The sequence below is a fragment of the Hemiscyllium ocellatum genome, chromosome 39, assembly GCF_020745735.1.
Source record: "Hemiscyllium ocellatum isolate sHemOce1 chromosome 39, sHemOce1.pat.X.cur, whole genome shotgun sequence".
Classification (NCBI taxonomy): domain Eukaryota; kingdom Metazoa; phylum Chordata; class Chondrichthyes; order Orectolobiformes; family Hemiscylliidae; genus Hemiscyllium; species Hemiscyllium ocellatum.
Genome location: NC_083439.1, coordinates 40,888,146 through 40,911,929, shown reverse-complemented (window position 1 = coordinate 40,911,929; position 23,784 = coordinate 40,888,146). Strand labels below are relative to the sequence as shown.

At 41.0% G+C, this 23,784-nt stretch overlaps 1 protein-coding gene across 5 annotated transcripts in view; it reads right to left on the bottom strand.

Annotated features, from left to right (window-relative positions):
- Positions 1-23,784, bottom strand: part of spg21 (SPG21 abhydrolase domain containing, maspardin) — a 157,844-nt gene that overhangs the window by 6,762 nt on the left and 127,298 nt on the right. For all 5 annotated transcript variants that reach the window (XM_060852797.1, XM_060852800.1, XM_060852796.1 and 2 more), the window contains one exon: positions 2,713-2,853. In XM_060852797.1, coding sequence (XP_060708780.1) covers positions 2,713-2,853 — 141 coding nt within the window. The remainder of the gene's footprint in view (positions 1-2,712; positions 2,854-23,784) is intronic.

Here is a 23,784-nt window from a genome sequence, read left to right as displayed (position 1 = left end):
CTAACCCAATTTCCCTACACTTGGCCCATATCCTCTATTCCTTTCCTATCTGTGTATTTGTCCAAATGCCTTTTAAATATACCTGCCTCAACCATTTTCATTGGCAGCTCATTCCATATGCATACCACCTTCTGTGTAAAAATGTTGCCCTTCAGGTTTTCTTTAATTCTTTCTCCTCTAACCTTAAACTGATCCCCTCCAGTCCTTGATTCCTCAATCATGGGAAAAAGGCTGAGTGCACTCATCCTATTCATGCCTCTCATGATCTTATACATCCCTATGATGATCTTTCAGTCTCCTACTCTCTAAAGAAAAAAGTCCCAGCTTATCCAACTTCTTCCCTATAACTCAGACCACTGAGTCCAGGCAACATCCTTGTAAATTTTTTTGCGCTCTTTCCAGTTTAATAACATTTTTTCTATAACAAGGTGACCAGAACAGAACACAATTCTCCAAGGTGCGGCCTTGGCAGTGTCCTGTATAACTGCAACATAACTTGTATACTCAGTGCCCTGACTAATGAAAACCAGTCTGTCAAAAGCCTGTCTACCTGTGACTCCACTTGCAGAGAATTATGTACCTGAACTTCAAGGTCCCTCTGTTCCACAACACTCCTTAAGGCCCTACCATTCACCAATAAACTCCTACCTTGATTTGATATTCCAAAATGCAAGATTTTATACTTACCTATTTTAAACTCTATTTGCCACTTCTTGGCCCACTTCCCCAGCTGATCAAGGTTCTGCTGCAATTTCTGATAACTTTTCTCACCGTCCATGATACTGCCTCTTTGAGTGTCACCAGAAAACGTACAAGTTATGCCTTTGTACATTCTCATCTGAATCATTGATATAGATAACAAACAGTAATGGGCACAGCACCAACCCCTGAGGCACTCCAGGCTGACAAGCATCCTTCCACTACTGCCCTCTGCTTCCTACCATCAAGCCAATTTTGCATCCAACTTGCCAGCTCATCCTGGATTCCATGTGAGCTAACCTTCTAGAGCAAACTATCATGTGAAACCTTATCAAAGGCCTCACTGAAATCCATGTAGACTACATCTACCGCCCTGCTGTCCTCCACCTTCCTGGTCACTGCATCAAAGAACTCTAACAAATTTGTGAGGTATGATCTCCACTCACAAATCTATGCTGTCTACTCCCAATTAAAACCTGTCTTTCCAAATGCATGTGCACTTTGTCACTCAATTTTTTCAAGTAACTTACCCATCACAGATGTTAAATAGAACATAGAAAAGTACAGCTCTCTGGCCCACAACGTTGTGCCGAGGTTAATTCTAATGTAAAATATAGTAACCTAACCTACACACCCCTCAACTCACTGCTATCCATGTGCATGTCCAGCAGTCACTTAAATGTCCCCAATGACTCTGCTTTCACCATCACACTGGTCTATTGTTCTCAGGCTTTTCATTGCAGTGTTTCTTGAATGGCACAACATTCGCTAGCCTCAGTCTTCCAGGTCACCCGTGGCTAACGATGATGCAAAAATATTAGCCAGGGTCCACGCAATTCCTTCACTAACCTCTTGCAGTGTTCTTGGATATATCTGTTCAGGACATTCTAATACATCTAACACCTCCTCAATTGTAATATGGACTGTCCCCAAGATAAAACCACTAACTTCCCAAGTCTTCATGTCTTTCTCCACGGTAAACACTGACGACAAATAGTCATCGAAAACCTCGCCCATCTCCTGAAATTCTACATGTACATGTCCACTTTGGTCCTTGAGACACCCTATTATGTCTAGTTATTTTCTTCCTTTAATACATTTAGAGTACCTCATTGGATTCATCCTAGTCTTCTCAGCCAAGGCTCTCTCATGTCCCCTTTTTGTCCTCCGGATTTCTCTCTTCAGTAAACTTCTGCACTCTTTATATACCTCCATGGATTCCTTTCATATCGACTGCCTGTCCCTGAGCCATGCCTCCTTTTCCCTGGTCAAAGCCTCAATATCTCGTCATTCCAGGGTTCCCTGTTCCTGTAAACCCTGCCCTTCACCCTCACAGAAACATAGACCTTGACCTCTAGCTATCTTACTTTTAAAGATCTCCTACTTGGCAGAGGTCGCTTTGCCAAGCACTGCCCTCATTTACCACTTGCCACCTCTTCAAAAAATTCAATCAACTTGGTCAGGCACAACATTCCTTTAATGAAACCATGCTGACTGTTCTTCGCTGATCACTGCCTCTTCCCACAGAATTCCAATATCTTCCCCACCACTAAGGTTTTGGCTGATAGTTTCCTAGCTTATCATTTACTTCCTTCTAATAATTAGTAAGTGGACAGGCAAAGCACATGAACTTTATTCTTCACTGGGGATGTCTAAAAATGACTGCAGGTGTTCACTTCCATTCATAATCCTCAAATAAGGAAGCACACATAACAGATTGCAAGCTACATTGGGCTGATTAATAGTAAGATACATTTGCACTACACAAATTCCACAGAAATACTACACTAACCAACTGCCTCTGACCAAATGTCCCCCCACTAGGGATCAAATTTCTGGAATTTGTTCCCTGACAGCACCATGGAGGAACAGTGGCTGAGACCAACTCCTCAAAGGAAATGGTTGTGCAATAAATGCTAACCCTTGCAGCCCATAAATAAATACTTAAAAGCCCAAGCTCTGTATAATGTCCTTGAATCATGCATACGGTAAAGAAAAACCCTAGAATTTCACCTGTACATAAAGGTTAACCTCAGCACTCCGACACAAATAGGGAAAGTTGCCACCAGTTTTAAGATGTGCTCGTCTTGCATTTGGATATAATTTATACATTTCTTCTTTGGCTTCCTGAGAAAGTGCACTGTGATCAAAAACCTGAAGAAAAAAGATAACAGTAGAACGCATAACTATGACGTAGTTAAAATGACAAAAAAGGATGACAACTTGTATCTCGGTAGCATCTTTGACAACTATAGTGCTTCAGGAAAGTAATCTTTATATACATGGTAATCTTTCTTCCTTAAATGAGATAACCGATTTGCGTACTCAAATATAGCAATGTGATTACGATTAGATATTCTGATTTGGAGTAAACGTACAAACAAGGAGCAACAGGCCATTCAGTCCCTGAAGCCTGCTCCATCATTCAATAAGGTTGATCTGATTTAAGCATTTAATCTGCAATCCTGACTCTTCCTGAAAGATTTTCATCCCTTTGCTCAACAAGAATCTAACACTGCCTTAAAATAATTCAAGAAATCTGCTTTATCACCCTGAGATAAAACCATTTGGATAACATACTTCACTTTCTTTTTCTATCATAAAGAATATTGACACATTATGCTCTAATTCCCAGTTCTTACCCCACTCACTTATCCTAATGACATTCCTCTGGAGCAACCTTGCCTTCCTCACAACTTACCTTTCTGCCTTTCTTTTTATCATCAACAAATTTAGCAACCATATATTCTGTTCTTTTATCTAAGCTTTCATATTTTTATTTTCTGATTCATGGAATGTTAGTGTCACTGGCTGGCCCAGGACCTTTTTTTGCCATGATTAACAGCTGTTGAGAAGGTGCGTTGCATTCTTGAACCACCACAATCCATTTGGTGTAATTAGACTTACAATGACATTGAGCAGGAAATTCCAAGATTTTGACCGATTGACACTGAAGGAATGGTGATATATATGCAAGGTAGCATGTGGAGTTGTTCGGAGGGGTGTCATTCCTATCTTTCTGTCACCCTTGTCCTTCAAGACGGTCGTGGGTTTGAAGTTTCTATCGAAGAAGCCTTGGTGAATTTTTGCAGTGCATCATGTAAATGGCATACACTGTTGCTACTGTGTATCAGTCACTTTGTCTTGAGTGGTGTTAAGCTTTGAGCGTTGATGAAGTTACTCCCCAGGCACGCTGGCATCCATCACAATCCTGAATTGCATCTTGAAGATGCTGGGAAGGGTTTTGGGGAGTCAGGTGGTAAGTTACTTCCAACAAGAGTCCCAGCCTCTGACCCGTTCTTCTTACCACATAACTTATTTGGCCAGATCAGAACCCCCCCTCAAAAATATTTTAAAAGGATAGACTGGACCCTAACTTCTTATTTTAAAGGCAAATGTAAAGTGTCACAGATGTAATAAGACTGGTCAAACTACACAATGTTCAGAAAAACCCAATTTATTTCAACACTCTAGTTAAAATATAAACACAGAACAAGGAATTTAGGATAACTTAATAAATTATAAATTTAACAGAATAATTGACAGTGACTATTATTAATTAACTGCTCCAATACAGTAACATCCCATAAACACACCCCTTGACAAAAAGGGGAATTCAGACATGGATTCTCACAGTCAGTTCTCCAATACAGGAGGGAAAAAATATCAAGACAAGATAGAGTAGCAGCCAAGAGACATTCACTGAAGCTTCCAACTCTTGAAGCCTGAATATTTACATTACTGAAAAAATCAAAATCCACAAATCTGGATCAGAGAGAGCGGGCCACACTCATTCACACACATTCAAAAAATCCAAGGCCTCCCAAGATGTTTACTCAAGAGGCTTTCAGTAGCCAGTTCAGTGCCTCGGTCTTACAGCCTCTCCTCAAAAAAAGCCAGGACAAAATAATCTCTGAAAGTCACAGCATTGGTAACCCCAGAATGTTGATTGTAGTGTTATGAAGATGTGGGTGTACTGTACCTTTTGAGAGTTAAAATCTAGCAGAACTACCTGACAACACCAAACGTTCTGAATAAGATAGAATGTAACATGTGGTCCAGCACAATGAGCAAGCTGATTGCCTGGAGACAAAAACAAATTTGAATTATGCCAATCAGTTTAAATTATAACCCCTCAACAACCCAAAAAAGAAACAAACTCCAATCAAATTTGAATTTAGTATATTGGGGGTATAAGACCGGGAAAAATTGAACAGTTGAGAGAGAACTGCCAAAAGACCAACAGATGTAGGCTATCAGTCAGAAATCTGAGAGGTACCTGTCTCGAGAAGGAGTTCGCACAGAGAAAAACATCAACACCGACCTGGAGAGCAACTTTACAGAGGAAGATAAAGAGAAAATTCTAATGCTGGCTGGTTTTGAAATTTGATTTTTTCAGTAAACCTTATCAGACTTGCATTATAGAAGAGAAAGTAAAAGATAGGTTAGAGAAAGGAGTTGTAAATAGTTGTTAGTTACTTATTCTCTGTTATACTTTATGAAACAAAGTTGTTAGTTTTTATTTTAAATAGTTCTTAGCCTCTTGGATTTTCACAGATTACTGCATGGGATAAATCTTTACTGGTTTCTAGTTTAGATTAAGCAGGAGTGTTTACCTCCTGTCGTATCAGTAGCTGAATCCCACTATGGCAAGAGGCTGTGACTAGATTCTCTCAGAGTCATACAGCACCCGAAATAAACCCTTTGGTCCAACCATGCTGAATATAATCGTAAACTAAAATATGCCCACCTGCCTCCTCCTGACCCATATCCCTTCAAACCTTTCCTATCCATGAATCTATCCAAATGTCTTTTAAATGGTATAACTGTATCTGCATCTACCACTTCCTCAGGAAGTTCATTCCACAAGTGAACCAGCCTCCATGTAAAACATTTGCCTCATGTCTTTTTAAAATCGCTCTCCTCTCACTGTAAAAATATGCCTCCTGTCTTCAAATGCCCCATCTTAGGGAAAAGACAACTACAATCCACTCTATCTATACCTCTCATTATTTTATAAACTTCTACCAGGTCACCTCTCCACCTCCGATGCTCCAGTGAAAAGATTCCCAGCTGATCCAGCCTTTCTTTATAACTCAAACCTTCCATAGACACCAACACCCTGGTAAATCTCTTTTAAACTCTCTCCAGCTTGATAATGTCCTTCCCATAACTGGTTGGCCAGAACTGGACACAGCATTCCGGAAAAGACCTAGTCTAGTACAACCTCAACATAATGTGCCAACTCCTATACTCAAAATAATGCACAATAAAAACAAGCATGCCAAATGCTTTTTTTAACCATCATGAAGCAAACTTAAAAGAATTATGTTCTTGAACACCGAGGTCCCTCTATCCATGGTCCTATGATTAACTGTATATGCCCTCCCCTTGTTTTTTGTACCTAAATGCAATACCTCGCATTGATTAGATTAGATTACTTACAGTGTGGAAACAGGCCCTTTGGCCCAACAAGTCCACACCGACACGCCGAAGCACAACCCACACATACCCCTACGCCTAACACTATGAGCAACTTAGCATGGCCAATTCACCTGGCCCGCACATGGGATTCAGGATGAGTTTGCTAATTGGATACAGAATTGGCTTAACAGCAGTAGACAGAGTAATGGTGGAGGGTTACTTTTTGGACTAGAGGCCTGTAACCAGCGGTGGTTCCACAGGGATTGGTTCTGGGCCCTTTCGTTTGTGGTTTGTATAAATGATTTGGATGAGAATGTAGAAAGCATGGTTAGTAAGTTTGTGGATGACATTAAAATTTATGGCATAGTAGACAATGAAGAAGATTTTTCTACGATTGCAAAGGGTTATTGATTAACTGAGTCAATGTGCTGGAAAATGGTAGATGGAGTTCAATCTCGACCAATGCCTCAGGCGACTGACTGTGTGGAGTTTGCACGTTCTCCCCGTGTCTGCATGGGTTTCCTCCGGGTGCTCCGGTTTCCTCCCACAGTCCAAAGATGTGCGGGTCAGGCGAATTGGCCATGCTAAATTGCCCGTAGGTAAATGTAGGGGTATGGGTGGGTTGCGCTTCGGCGGGTCGGTGTGGACGTGTTGGGCCGAAAGACCTGTTTCCACATTGGAAGTAATCTAAAAAAAAATTCTTCCCGTGTCTCGTGGGTTTCCTCTAGGTGCTCTGGTTTCCTCCCACAGTTACAAAGATGTGCAGGTTAGAAGAATTGGCTATCCTAAATTGCCAATCGTGTTAGGTGCATTAGTCACAGGGTCTGGGTGGGTTGCTCTTTGGAGGGTCAGTGTGGATTGGTTGGGCCAAAGGGCCTGTTTCCACACTGTTTGGAATCTAATCTAATCAAATATTTCTGCAAAGGGTCTCAATTTCCTCCCTTACTTCCCACAGCATTCTGGGATACATTAGATCAGGTCCCAGAGATAATCCACTGAGACCTGCCGAACATTCTCTTCCATAATGCAATCTTTTTATAAAACAAAGTTAATTTCTCTGAATTCTCTAGACTCAATTCCTTTCTCTACATTAAAAACTGTCACAGCATTTTCATTTAGTATTTCTCCCATCTCCTGGAGTTTAACATAAAGACTTCAACATGTTAGACGTCCTTTTACCTGCCAAGACTACTCCAAGCAACTTTTGAAAATTAGAATTATAGAATCCCTGTGTGTAAATAGGCCATTCGGCTGAATAGGTCTACACCAACCTTCTGAAGAGCATACCACCCAAACCCATCCCCCTACCCCTATCCCTGCATCCCCCATGGCTAGCCCACCTAGCTTGCACATACCTGAACAATGAGAAATTTAGCATGGCCTAACTTGCACTGAGAAAACATGCAAATGCCATGCAGACATGTCTCACATCATTAAAATTTACCTTACTCCAATTAAAAGCTATTTGTTTCTCAATTTCTCTCTTACAATTGGTGGGCGTATAGTCAATCCCAAAGAGATCTTTCCTTTCTTATTTGTAATTTTTTAACCACATATTTTCAAAGGATGATTTTTCAGATATATTTTCTCTAGTTCCAGCAAGTATTCCTTAATCAAAAACATCACAAACTTGATCTGAATTTATCAGCCTTACCCATAGGACTCCATGCATTGAAATAAACAATTTATTTCTTCATACTCTGACTCTCATCTTTCTTTTCTCAGTGAGGTGCTCTCCCCACATTTAGAATCTGTCCCATCAATCCTTCCATTTACATTGTTACTTGGAATTCATCCACTCCTCTCTGAGAGTATAAAGTTTCCCTTTATAAGATGAACAAATCTCCCCGCGAATATATTGATCCCTTTCCAGTTAAGTTTAGACCTATCCTTTCTGAACAGCTCTTTCCTATCCCAAAAGACACTGCAATTGCCCAAAAACCTGAATCAGCTCTTCAGCCATTAATTATCTCCTTTACCATTTCGTTCCTCCCCTTGTATTGAGATAATAGACAATAGGTGCAGGAGTAGGCCATTCAGCCCTTTGAGCCTGCACCGCCACTCAATATGATCATGGCTGATCATTCCTAATCAGTATCCGCTTCCTGCCTTATCTCCATAACCCTTGATTCCACTATCTTTGAGAGCTCTATCCAACTCGTTCTTAAATGAATCCAGAGACTGGGCCTCCACTGCCCTCTGGGGCAGAGCATTCCACACAGCCACCATTCTCTGGGTGAAGAAGTTTCTCCTCATCTCTGTCCTAAATGGTCTACCCCATATTTTTAAGCTGTGAACTCTGGTTCGGCACTCACCCATCAGCAGAAACATGTTTCCTGCTACCAGAGTGTCCAATCCTTTCATAATCTTATATGTCTCAATCATATCCCCTCTCAGTCTTCTAAACTCAAGGGTATACAAGCCCAGTTGCTTCAGTCCTTCAGTGTAACATAATCCCTCCATTCTAGGAATTGACCTTGTGAACCTACGCTGCACTCCCTCAATAGCCAGAATGTCTTTCCTCAAATTTGGCGACCAGAACTGCACACAGTACTCCAGGTGTGGTCTCACCAGGGCCCTGTACAGCTGCAGAAGCACCTCTTTGCTTCTATACTCAATCCCTCTTGTTATGAAGGCCAGCATGCTATTAGCCTTCTTCACGACCTGCTGTACCTGTATGCTTGCCTTCATTGACTGGTGTACAAGAACACCCAGATATCGCTGTACTGCCCCTTTACCTAAATTAATTCCATTGAGGTAGTAATCTGCCTTCCTGTTCTTGCCACCAAAGTGGATAACCATACATTTATCCACATTAAACTTCATCTGCCCACTCACCTAACTTGTCCAGGTCACCCTGTAATCTCCTAACATCCTCATCACATTTCACCCAGCTTTGTATCATCAGCAAATTTGCTAATGTTATTGCTGATACCATCTTCTATATCATTAACATAAATTGTAAAAAGCTGCGGTCCCAGCATGGATCCTTGCGGTACCCCACTGGTCACTGCCTGCCATTCCGAAATTGTAAAAAGCTGCGGTCCCAGCATGGATCCTTGCGGTACCCCACTGGTCACTGCCTGCCATTCCGAAATGGAGCCGTTTATCACTACCCTTTGTTTCCTATCAGCCAACCAATTTTCAATCTAATCTAGTACTTTGCCCCCAATACCATGCGCCCTAAGTTTACTTACCAACCTCCTATGTGGAACTTTATCAAAAGCTTTCTGAAAGTCCAGGTACACTACATCTACTGGATCTCCCTCGTCCATCTTCAGAGTTACATCCTCAAAAAACTCCAGAAGATTAGTCAAGCACGATTTCCCCTTCATAAATCCATGCTGACTCTGTCCTATCCTGTTACTGCTATCCCCATGTTTGCACAATCCCCATTTCAAACATTATGATGGAGGGTTGCTTTGTCACTAATCTTCCCTCCATCATACTCTGCACCCAAAAGTACCTAGGAAGTGGTAGATGCGAAATAGTAGATGCGTTGGTAATCATTTACCATGTTTCAATAGACTGTGGAAGAGCTCCAATGGACTGGAGGATAGCTAATATACCTTTACATTTTAAAAAAGGAGAGAGAGAAAGAAAACAGGGTATGATAAGTCAGTTAGCCTGGTGTCAGTGGTGGGGAAAATGCCAGAGTCAATTATTAATGAGCATTTGGAAAGCAATGACAGAATTGGTCCAAGTCAGCATGGATTTACTAATGGGAAACCATGCTTGACAAAGCTTCTGGAATTTTTAAAGCAGGTGACCAGCAGAGTGGACAAGGGTGAATCAGTAGATGATGTGTATTTAGATTTTTGAAGGGCTTTTTGTCAAAGTACCACAGGAGATGAGTAAGGAAAATGAAAGCTCATTGTATCAGAAGTATGTATTGGCATAAATTGGTTGGTAGACAGGAAACAGAGGTGCAAATACATAGCTTGTTGAAAGAGGTGTCAGAGGAAGACAGGGTGGGGAAGACAGCAGGTCAGGCAGCATCCGAAGAGCAGGAGAATCGTCGTTTAGGGCATAAGTCCTTCATCATGAATGAGGCCTTATGAAGGGCTTATGCCCAAAAGGTCAATTCGCCTACTCCTCTGAGCCTGACCTGCTGTGCTTTTCCAGCACCACACTGTCAACTCTGAACTCCAGCATCTGCAGTCCTCACTTTCTGGTGGTGAAGAAGGTGTTTAGCATCCTTGCCTTCAATCAGAATATTGAGGACAAGAGTTGGGATGTCAAGTTACAGCTGTACAAAACATTGGTAAGGCCACATTTGGAGTACTGCATACACTTCTGGTTGTCCTACTAGAGGAATAATGTTATTCAACTGAAAAGGGTAAAAAATAGATCTGCAATGAGGCTACTGTGACTGGAAGATCTGAAATATACAGAGAGGCTGGGATTTTGTTTTCCCTGGAGTGTAGGAGGCTGAGGGATAATCTTCTCGAGATGTATAAAATCATGAGGAGCACAGATAAGGTGAATAGGCCAGGTCTTTCCCAGGGTTACAGGAGTCCAAAAACTAGAGGGCATAGTTTTAAGGTGAGAGGGGAAAGATTTAAAACAGACCTGAGGGGCAGCATTTTCACACAGTGGGTGGTATGCTTTTGTAATGACTGGCCAGATGAAGTGGGTACAATTACAACCTTTAAAACATATTTGGACAGGTAGATGAATAGGAGTAAGGTTTAGAGGGATATGGAATAAACGCAGGACAATGGGATTATTTAAGTTCAGGAAACCGATTCAGTGTGGATCACTCAGGCCAAAGGGCCTATTTCCGTGTTGTATGACTATAGCTCCATGAATCTAATTGCTTCTCATGCTTTTCCTATGACAGATATTAATCTTATTGTTTTGCAGTTTCCTGCTTTTTGTCTCCCTCCCTTTTCAAATAGAAGAATTACATTTTTATTTTACAATCTAATGGACATTCTCAAATATATTTCAGAAAATTAAAACCAATGTAACAACTCACTTCATTCCAGCATGAAATCTGTCAGGATATGGGCAGTTCTCAGCCCACAGCTGCTACAATTTATTCAGTATCATTTTACTTGTAATTCAAATTTTCCTGAATTCCCCTTCCTCCATTTTCTGGTTTAAGATAGACAACGACATCTCCTTCACGAATACCTTCAACACTGGCACTCAGCAAGGATGCTTGCTCAGTCCCCTACTGTACTCCCTGTACACTCTTGACTGTGTAGCCAAATTTTATATGGATGCCACCTACAAGTTTGTTGACAAATCCGCCATGGTAGGCCAGAGATTAAACATTGATGAGTCAGAATATGGGAAGGAGAGAGGTCTTAGTACAAGAATAACAATCTTTCTCTTAAATGTCAGCAAAACAAAAGAACTGATGATTGACTTCAGCAAGATCGAGGCAACTGACTTGCAAGACTGATCGAGGAAAACGTCACTGCTATACCAAGAGGACATCTCGGATAACTCATCTAGCAAGACAATATGGGTAGAACTTAAGAGCAAGACAGATGCACCCAGTATACTGGGGTTACATTATAGACCTTGCAATAGCCAGTAGGAGATAGAGAGACAGACATGTCAGCAGATCATGAGGAATGTAAAAACAATAAAGTTGCTGCAATGGATGATTTTTAACTTCCAATATTGTCTTTGAGACTCTCTTAAGTCTAGGGCCTTAGATGAGGCAGGATTTGTTTCAGGCTTCCAGGCGGGTTTCTTGAAATAACATGCAGATGTTATGAGCAAAAAGGAGGAGGACATGCTCCTATCTACATCAACAGAGATGAGGTAGAGTGGGTCGAGAGTGTTAAGTTCCTAGAGGTGGCGATAATCAACAATCTATTTTGGACCTCCCATGCAAATGCGATAGTCAAAAAGGCACAACAGCACCTCTTTTTCCTCAGGAGGCTTAGGAAATTTGATATGTCTATAGAAAGCATTATGTCTGGATGCATAATGGCTTAGTGTGGCAACTGCTCTGCCCAGGACTGTAAGAAACTACAGAAATTTGAGTGCACAGCCTATACTATCATGAAAGCCAAACTCCCATCCATGGACTCCATCTACACCTCTTGTTGCTGTGAAAAGGCTGCTAATATCAAAGATCCCTTCCACCCTGGTAATACTCTCCTCCAACTTCTTCCATCAGGCAGATGATACAGAAGTTTGAACACATGCACCAACAGATTCAAGAACAGCTTCTTTCCTGTTATCAGACTGTTGAAAGTACCTCTCTAATTTCAAATCTAAGAGTTTCTGCACATCTCTTGTAACTTTACATGCCTCACTCTCAAAGCACCCTATAATCTTTTTGTTGTTTATTGTTATGATCTGTCTGCATTGCTCGCAAAACAAAACTTTTCACTTTGTTTCAGTACCTGTGACAACAATAAATTAAATCAAATCCCAAATCTCTCTCTTCTGCTCCTGGGATGTTACTTACTTTGTGAACAACAATTCTCTGTCCAAGTAATCACCTTATTTTCCATTTTCAATTCTCCAGACTCACTTCCTCTAAGAACAAAAACACATTTTGTTCACTCTTTTAACCCTATTTTTAGAACCTCTTACTCACTGTTTTTATATTTCTGGCCAGAATTTTTCTTGTACTTTAATTTTTCCCTCCTTTTTAAATTGGTCATTCTCTGCTTCTTCACCCCCCCTCCCCCCCGCCCAAGTTGTCCAGTCTTCTAACCTGCCACCTTTGTGCAATTTGTTTTTTTCAAGTTTAACATTATTTTCAACATTTCTAATTAAATTGGAATTTGGAATTTTATTTCCTCTTTGGAATGTAATGAATCCATAAATTCTAAAATATATCCTTAAATTCTAAAATATATATATATCTAAAATATATACTGCATATCTTATTGAAGTCATCTTAAATTTTTTTTACTCTGATTTCATGTAGTTCCAAAAACCATGTATGCTGCAGATCCTGATCAATCCCATGGAGCAGCTGGAGCTGTGGACAGACTCATTTTGGAGCATCCGTGAGGCTATAAGCTCATTATATCACAGATAAAAGTTACACAGACAGAACAGTTAGGTGACCACTAGGAGGAGAAAGTGAGGTCTGCAGATGCTGGAGTATCAGAGCTGAAAATGTGTTGCTGGAAAAGCGCAGCAGGTCAGCCAGCATCCAAGGAACAGGAAATTCGACGTTTCGGGCGTAAGCCCTTCATCAGGAATCCTGATAAAGGGCTTATGCCCGAAATGTCGAATTTCCTGTTCCTTGGATGCAGCCTGACCTGCTTCGCTTTTCCAGCAACACATTTTCAGCGGTGACCACTAGGAAGCTAGTAACCATAAGCAGGCAGTTCAGGAGTCCACTGTGGCCAGTCCCCTTTCGAACAGATAAACTGGTGAAAGTAACAGCAGCCAGATCAGCGGCACTGGCTCTGTTATTACAGCAGGGAGGGTCAAAGTGTAGGCAATGACAGTGATGGGGAACTCTACAGTCAGGGGCAAAAATAGACAATTCTAGGGCTACAAGTGAGACTCCAAGATGGTGTTTTACCTCCCCACTGCTAGGATAAAGGATGTCTCTGAGCAAGGAAAGATATTCTGAAAGGAAAGAATGAGTTGGTATGACATCAGAAGCAGAAAAAGAGTTGAAGTCCTTCAGAGTGAATTAAGTAAGACGTTGAAATGCAGGATCTTGAGATAAGTCCCTGTGCCACATGCTAGAGAGGTCAGAAATAGAAAGATAACACAGATGAATGAGTGCCTGAAGAGGTGGTGTAGGAGGGAAGATTTAAGATATCTTGATCATTAGGATCTTTTCTAGGGCAGTGGGATCTGTACGGAAGAACACGTTCCACCTAAACTGGAGGGATATGAATATCCTTGCAGAGAGGTTTGCTAGCACCACTTAGGAGGGTGTAAACTAGGAACCTGGGAAATACAGCAGCAGTCAGCATGTGGACCGATTAAGGAGAAAGTGGACATTAAGTCAAGTAAGTCTAACAAGAAGAACAGGCAAAGTCAGCTTGCAGTCTGAAGTGCATTCAACCTAATGCTCAAAAGCATAACAGGTAAAGTGGATGAGTTAGAACTTGGATTAGTATGTAGGACTACAAAGTGGTAGCCATTACAGATACTTGGTTTAGAGAAAGGCTGGACCATCAGCTCAACATTCGAGGGTTTAGATGTTTCAGGTGTGATAGAGAAGAATGTAAAAGGGCGGGGATTTGCAAGGCTGATCGAGGAAAACGCCACTGCTATACTGAGAGGATATCTCGGATAACTCCTCTAGCAAGACCATATGGGTAGAACTTAAGAGCAAGATGAATGTAACCAGTATATTGGGGTTATATTATAGACCTTGCAATAGCCAGTAGGAGATAGAGAGACAGACATGTCAGCAGATCATGAGGAATGTAAAAACAATAAAGTTGCTGTAATGGATGATTTTTAACTTTCAATATTGTCTTTGAGAGTCTCTTAAGTCTAGGGCCTTAGATGAGGCAGGATTTGTTTCAGGCTTCCAAGCGGGTTTAACATGCAGATGCTCTGAGGGAACAACTAGACTTCGTATTGGGTAATGAACCTGGCCAGGTGATTGAAGTTTCAATGATGGAGCATTTTGAGAACGGTGATCGTAATTCAGTAATTTTAAGATAGTCATGAATTAAGATAAAACTGGTCCTCAGGTGAAAATGAGAAATTTGGAGAAGGCTAATTATAGTATTAGGCAGAAACTGGAGAAATCAGATGGCAGTGGCTGTTTGAGCGAAAATCCATAGCTCACTAATGAGAGCCTTTCAAAGACAAGAATCTGCATTCTCCTGTGTGGAATAAAAAATACTAATGGCTACAATCAGAAACCTTGAATAACAGGAGATATTGAAAGTTTAGTTGAAATGAAAAATTAAGTCTATGTGAGGTTTAGGAAACTGAAATCAAACAAGGCCCTCAAAGAATATAAAGCAAACAGAAAAGAATTTAACCAAAAAATTAGGAGGACTAGAAGGGGCCATGATATGTCCATTGCAAGTAGGATTAAGGAAAAAACACCAGCATTTTATATATAATTTGCAAGAGGGTAACTAGGGTCCACTCAAGAACAAAGGAAGGAATTTACATATGGAGTCAGATGAAGTGGATGAGGTCCTTAATGAATACTTTGCATCGGTATTCACCAAGGAGAGGGACATGAATGATGCAAGGATTAGGGAGCGGTATATTTTGATATTCTGGGGCATGACAATATTAAGCTGGTGGTGAATTTAGATGTCTACCTTAATGTTTTTCAAGACAAGTCCCCAGGGCCTGATGGGATTTATCCTAGGATACTGAAGTTGACAGATTTTTCTGTCCTCTTTAACCACGAGAGGGCCCAAAAGACTGGAGAAAAGCCAACACTGCCCCTTTGTTTAAAAAGGGCAACAGGGATAATCCAGGAAATTTAGTTGGTGATCCTTAGATCAGTGGCAGGAAAATTACTGGCAAACATTCTTAGGGACATGATTTACTTGTGTGGACTTATTAGGAACAGTCAGCATGGCTTTATGCAGGGGAGGTCTTGTTTCACAAACTTGATTGAGATTTTTGAGGAAATGATGAAGATGGCTGATGAGGGCAGGGAAGTCGATGCTGTCTATATGTTTTTTGACAAATATTTGACAAGATCCCTTATGGAGGTTGGTCCAATAGACTAAGTCGCATTGTGATTTGGAAAATTGGATAGAAAACTGGCTTGGTCATAGAAGGCAGCACTTGTGGAGAGGTGTTTTTCTGACTGTGACCAGTGGTGATCTGCAAGGATCAGTGTTGGGGGACCTTTCATGTTTGTAATCTTCATATCAAATGAGTTAGACACAAATGTAGATCATGATTTGGAGATGCCAGTGTTGGACTGGGGTGTACAAAGTTAAACATCACACAACACCAGGTTATAGTCCAACAGGTTTAATTGGAAGTTAGTGCTTTCAATTAAACCTGTTGGACTATAACCTGGTATTGTGTGATTTTTAACTTTGCACAAATATAGGTGGTCTGATTAATAAGTTTGCAGTCAAAACAGAATTGGAGTTGTGAACAGTAAGGAATGTTGCCAAAGGATACAGCAGTTGGAATTTGGGCAAAGAAATGGCAAATGGAATTTAATCTGGACAAGTGTGAGGTGATACATTTTCAGAGGTCAAATGCAAGAGGAAACTACACAATAAATGTCAGGACCCTTAGGAGCACTGATATACTGAGGGATCTAGGAGTCCAAATACATAGCCACTTCAAAGTGGCAACACAAGTGAATGAGGATGGCAAGTTTCATCAGTCAGGGCATTGAGTATAAAAGTTGGCAAGTCATGTTGCAGTTGTACAGGAGTTTAGTTAGGCTACATTTGGAGTACTGTGCGCAGTTTTGGTTGTAACACAATAGGAAGGATGCTTTGACAGAGGCAAAAGTACTCCCAACTGAGCTACAGTGATCACTTTACATCAATATAGAATACACATATACAATATTTTATAAAATGAGTGAGATAGCCAAAGAAAGATTGACACAAAAAACGAGGCAGAGATAATCGAGAACATTTTGCACCTGCTTTCTCTCAAGAAGGGGATGTTGCCAATGTAGCAGAAAAGAGTCGCTAAAGAAATTTGATTGGATAAAACTAGAGAATTGCATTTACACTAAGTAGAACAGTCAGTCGGCAACATACATCTTAGGTTTGAGGGAAGTAGCAAAACACAGAACAAGGCTCTGGCCTCAATCTTTCTATCTCCTTAGAGATAGGAGCAATACAAAGGATTGCAAATATCATACATCTCCTCAACAAAAAGGGAAAGAAATAACTCCAGAACTTTCAGATCTTGTTCTGAGGACATGGATGTCCCATTCCATGATGTCAATTGGTGAGATTTAAATTCAATAAAATCAGGTATTAAAATCTAGCAATTACGTCACTACTGTCACAACAAAAAGCTATCTTGGTCACTAAAGGCCTTCAAGGAAAGGATTTCTGTTATCCTTAACGTGATCCAGTCTACGAGTAACTCCTGACCCATGCATGAGTAACCCTTAACTAAACAGAGATTGTCTTGGAAACTGCGAAGTTGTATCAGAACCCCTACAAATGTCTTAAAGACAGAATAAAACCAGATGGACCATCCGGCATCAACGTAGCAACTGGAAGCAACAACAGCTAACACAGACCTGTTGACCCTGTAAAGCTCCTCCTTATCAACAATTAGGGGCTTACGTGCCAATATTTAGAGAGACAATCCCACAGACTAGTTGAGCAACAAGCCTGCAATGTCAGTAAGGAATGATCTCTGAAAATGACTTTGTCCCAGACGCCATTATCATCATCCCTGGATGTCCTATTCCACCAGCAGAACAGGCCAACAAGAGGTAGCAGCACAGTAGTATACACTGAAGAGGCATTGCCTTGGGAGTCCTCAACATTGACTTTGACTCCATGAAGTCTCACAGCATCATATCAAACAACGGCAAATAAACCCCCTGCTGATTACCACTAAGGACAAGGATCCTCTACCATTACCTTTTACTCTACAACTCGAAAGACAACAGTAATCAGTGCATGGAAACACCACTTGCTCCATGCTTCCAGTCACACACATTTCTGATTTGACATTGTACTATTGTTCCCCTTCTGTCATTGCATCAAAATCCTGAACTTGCTTCTTAACAGCATTTGGATGTCTCTGTGCCTCAAGGGTTATTGTGGTTCAAGGTGGTAGCTCACTATGCCATTCTTCAGGGCAATAACAATTGGGCGTTCATCGTTGGCCCAGCTGCTGACACTCATCTCATGAATAGAATTTTTAAAAATCTGTATTCCATCTGATAGCACATTGCCTTCGCCTTCCCCCCCCCACCCCCCTTTAACCAAGTCCATCCCCATCTCCATCCGAATCTCCTCCCCACTCCACCAGTCCCAGACATCCCACATACTTTCTGCTGCTGAACAGATGACAGAGATTTCAAGTAGAGGTAAAGAACAAAAGGTGATATAAGGAAAAAGCTTCTCAAATTATTGTGACCCAGTGGGCTGTCTGAAAGGATATGGGAGCAGATGGAATAATTTTCAGAGAAGTGGATAAAGATTTGAAGAAAAATTTGCAGCAAGTAGGGTAAATTATTCATTGGAGAACCCTGCTAATTAACAGTTAATTGGCTTTCCAAGTGAGATTATTCTATGGGTTCTCTCCCACAAAATTTATTCTTCAATGAACGTGAAAAGAGATCATCACAGTTCATAAATTAGCTGCAGTCTTTAAAGAACTGCACTTCAAAAGCATGCAATTGACTGTAATGTCCTTTGGCCACCCTGATGAAATAAAGTGGTGACATATGACTGCTTTTTTGTTCTTGAATACTGAAGAAGTTTGATGAAAGATTTACAAGTCTTTTTACCGAGACTAGAAAGTTGCAGTTATAAGGAGAGGCTGGAGAGATTCGGACATTGTTTTCCCCTGAAGCAGAAGAAGCTGAGGGGTGACCTTACAGAGGTTTGTAAAATCATGACAGGTGAACAGCCAAAGTCTTTTCCAAGAATAGGGGAGTCCAACAGACCCTTCGGTCTAACTCGTTCCAGCTGACCAGAAATTCTACATTAATCTAAACTCATTTACCAGGTCCATATTCATCTAAACCCTTCCTATACATGCACAAGATGCCTTTTCAGTGTTATTATTGCATCAGCTTCCACTACTTCCTCTGGCAGCTCATTCCATGCAAGCACTATCTACTGCATGAAAAAAACTGCCCATTTATATCTTTTATATCTTCCCCACTCTCAACTTAAACCTAATCATTCTAGTTTTGGATTACCCTATCCTGGGGAAAAGATCTTAGCTATTCACTTTATCCATGCCCCTCAATTTTATAAACCTCAATCAGATTCCCCCTCAGCCTCTTGACGCTCCAGGGAAAACAGCCCCAGCCTATTCAGAAACTCCCTATAGCTGAAATCCTCAAACACCCTTTAAAATTTCACAACAGCTTTCCTATAGCAGCGTGACCAGAATCGAATGCAGTATTCCTAAAGTGGCCTAACCAATATGCTGTACAGCTGCAACATGACCTCCCAACTCTTACACTCAAGAAATACCTTCTTCACAACCCATAATTCCACTTCCAAGAAATTATGAATCTGCACCCTAATGTTTCTTTGTTCAGCAACACTCCCCAGGACCCTACTATATAGTGTATAAGGCCTGCCCTGATTCGCCTTACCAAAAATGCAACACCTTATATTTCTTTAAATTAAACACCATCTGTCACTTCTTGGCCCATCTGATCAAAGTCCTATTATACTGAGGTAACCTCCTTCACTATCTATTACACCACCAATTTTGGTGTCATCTGGAAACTTACTAACCATTCCTCCTATACTCATATCCAAATCATTCATACAAATGACAAAAAGCAGTGGACCCAGCACCAATCCTTGCAGTACAACCTTGATCACAGGCTTTCAATCCAAATAAAACAACCCTCCATCACCACCCTCTGTTTCCTATCTTCAAGCAAATTAGGTATCCAAATGGCTAGCTCTCCCTGGATTCCATGTGATCTGACCTTGCTGACCAGTTACCACACAGAATCTTGTCAAACACCTTACTGACATCTATACCACTCTTCCTTCATCAATCATCTTTGCCACTTCTTCAAATGAATCAAGTTTGTTACTTCAAGATAATGAAGTTAGTGACACATGATCTCCCAATCACAAAGCCACGTTGACTATCTCTAATCAGTTCTTGTTTTCCAAATACACATAGATCCTGTCCCTCAGAAGCTCCTCCAACAATGGGTGGCATGGTGGCACAGTGGTTAGTACTGCTGCCTCACAGCGCCAGAGACCTGGGTTCAATTCCCGCCTCAGGCAACTGTCTGTGTGAAGTTTGCACATTCTCCCAGTGTCTGTGTGGGTTTCCTCCGGGTGCTCCAGTTTCCTCCCACAGTCCAAAAATGTGCAGGTTAGGTGAATTGGCCATTCTAAATTGCCTGTAGTGTTAGGTGAAGGGGTAAATGTAGGGGAATGGGTCTGGGTGGGTTGCTCTTTGAAGGGTTGGTGTGGACTTGTTGGGCCGAAGAGCCTGTTTCCACACTAAGTAATCTAAATCTAAACTCACTGACATCAGGCGCAACGATCTATAGTTCTCTGGCTTTTCTTTGCCATCTTTCTTAAATAATGGCACCATGTTAGCTACCTTCCAGCCTTCTGGCATCACACCCATTGCTATTCATGATACAAATATCATGATGCAAAGGGCCCAGCAATCACTTTCCTAGATTCCAACAAAGTTCTTGGATACACTTGGTCACGTCCTGGGGATTTGTGTTTTAAGGCATCCAGCACAATCTCCTCTGTAAAATGGTCACTTTTTAAGATATCACTACTTATTACTCAAGATCTCTAGCTACTACATCCTTCTCCATAAATACATACTGATACAAAATACTTGTTCAGTATCTCAGCAATCTCCTGCAGTTCCACACAGGCCTTGTTGATCTTTAAGTGGCCCTACCTTCCCAATTACTCTTTTACCTTTAATGTATTTGTAGACTCTCTTTGGATTCTCCTTAACCCTATCTGCTCAAACTATCTCAAGCTCCGATTATGCCCTCCTGCTTTGCTTTTTGTGTATATTCCTATTAGCCTTATACTCCTCAAAGGATTCACTTGATCTCAGCTGTATATAACCAATTTTTCTTAACCAAAGCCTTAATTTCTCTTGTCATCCAGCATTCCTTCACAAATAGGAATTTTTGGAATCTGGATTTCTATGTTCACATTTTTGAAGGCCTCCCAATTTCCAACTGGTGCAGAAGATGCTGCCTCATTTGGAGGGAAGGTCTTATGAAGAAAGGTGAGGGATTTGTTTTTGTTTGAGAGAAGAAGGTTGAGAGGTGACTTAATAGAGACATATAAGATGATCAGAGGATTAGATAGGGTGGATAGTGAGAGCCTTTTTCCTGAATGGTGATGGCTAGCTCAAGGGGACGTAGCTATAAACTAAGGGTGATAGATTTGGAACAGATATGAAAGGTAGTTTCTTTACTCAGAGAGTAAGAAGGGCATGGAACACCCTTCCTGCAACAGAAACACACTCACCAACTTTATTAATTAGATTAGATAGATAAGGGCATTTAAATGGTCATTGGATAAACATATGGATGGTAATGGAATAGTGTGGGCTAGATGGGCTTCAGATTGGCTTCATAGGTCTGTACAACATCAAGGGCCGAAGGGCCTGTACTCCACTGCAATGTTCTATGCTCCTTACATGTGAATAGCCTCTCCCAATCAACTTTTGAAAGTTCATGCCAAAACTTTTAGATCAAATCTGTCCTTTTCCATAACCATCTTAAAACTAAGAATTATGATCACTGGCCCCAAATACACCTCCACAGAAACCTCCGTTACTTGCCCTTTCTTATTTCCCACCAGAAGGTCAAATTTTGCTCCTTAAATAAAAACCGAAAGAACTATAGATGCTGTAAACCAGAAACAAAAGCACAAGTTGCTGGAAAAGCTCAACAGGTCTGCTGAACTGCCTGGATCTGCTGAGCTTTACCAGTAAATTTTGCTCCCTCTCTGGTAAGGTTTATCCACACACTGAATAAGAAAATTTTCTTGTACACACTTAAATTCTTTTCCACCTAAGCCCTTAACACTATAGAAGTTTCAGTCTATGCTTGGTAGGATAAAATTTCCTACCATTACAGCCCTTCACTCAGTTTAAGGTGAGGGGGGAGAAATTTAAAAGAGGTCCGAGGGGCAACATTTTCACACAGATGATAGTGCATATATGGAACAAGCTGCCAAAACAGGGGAGTTCTGTTACAACAACAATTACAACATCCAAAAGACATTTACACAGGTAATGGACAAGAAAGATACAGAGGTATGGGCCAAAATCAGACAGTTTGGACTAGTTTAGTTTAGGAAACCAGGTTGGCATGGACAATTTGGGCCGAAGGGACTGTTTCCATGCTGTTTGACTCTATGACTCGAAATGCAGCTGATATTGTTTTGACAGATTTTCAGAAGGTTTTTGACTACGAATCACATAAACAAACCTGTGAGCAAAATTAAAGGAATGGCGACAGGCTCGATTTAAACTAATAAAATTGGCTAAGTTCAGAAAGCAGAGAGTAGTAGTGAATAGTTAGAACATAGAATTGTACAGCACAGGCCACAATGTCGTGCCAAACATGGGCCAAATTAAACTTATCCCTTTTGCCTTGGTCCATATCCCTCCAATCCTTACATATTTATGTACTTATCTAAAAGTCCCTTAAAAACCCTTATTGTATCTGCTTCCACCACCATCATTGTATTGCATTCCAGACTCCCACCACACTCTACATAAAAAAAACTTGCTCCTCACATCTCCTTTGAATTTAAATGCACGCCTCCTAGTATTAGACATTTCAACTCTAGGAAAAAAGATTCTGACCGTTAAACCTATCTGTGCATCACATAATTCTATTGACTTCTATCAAGTCTCCCTTTAGCCTCTGTTGCTTCAGAAAAAAAAACAACCCCAGATTTCCTAGCCTCTCCTGATCATTCTAATAAACAACTTCTGGAACCTCTCCAAAGCCTCTACATCCTTTCTGTAATGTGGCAACTAGAACTGCACAAAAGCTGTACCATGACATCCTGACTCTTGTACTCAATTCCCCAAACAATAAAAGCAAGCATGCCATATAACTTCTTTATAATCCTAACTACCCGTGTGACCACTTTCAGGGAGCTATGGACTTGAACCCCAAGATTCCACTGTACATCAATGCTGTTCAAGGTCCTGCCATTAACTGTATACTTTCCCTTAACATTTGACCTCCCAAAGTGCAGCACCTTACCACTTACCCAGATCAAGCTCCACCTGCAACTGATCTATATCCGTATCCTTTAACAACCTTCTACACTATCCACAACTCCATCACTCTTTATGTCATCTGCAAACTTACTAACCCACCCACCTATATTTTCAAAGTAATTTTTATATATCACAAACAGCAAAGGTCCCAGTACTGATCTCTGCTGAACACCACTAGTCAGAGACCCCAGCCAGAAAAAAAAACACCCTTCTACCACTACCTTCTGCCTACTATGGGCAAGCCAATTCCGGATCCACGCAGCCAAGTCACTGCGGACCCCTTGCATACTAATCATCCGAATGATCCCACCAAGACGGACCTTGGTGAAAGCCTTACTAAAATGCATGTAGACAACATCCACTGTTCTACCCTCATCGATCACCTTTTTCACTTCCTTGAAGAGTATACTAGGAGGCAGCGTGAATCTTGCAGCTGCTTCTGGGATTGCAGGCTTAGTTAAAGATTTATTATAGTTTTATTAGTTATTACAATTTCACTAACAAAGGATTTTGATCACAAAAGAGAAAATGCTGGAAAATCTCAGCAGGTCTAGCAGCATCTGTAAGGAGAGCAAAGAGGTGACGTTTCGAGTCTAACTGACCCTTTGTCAAAGCTAAATAAGGGAGAAATAGGGAGACATTTTAATTAGGCTGAGAGAAGGTGAGTCATTGCTCCAGAAGCAAAGGTAGCAATAAAGAGGTGATAATGACAGTGCATAGAGAGATTATAGGGAGATAAGAGCTGCGAATGACAAAGGCTGAGGCCAGTGCTATGTGATAAAATATGTGGAGGATTTGGGA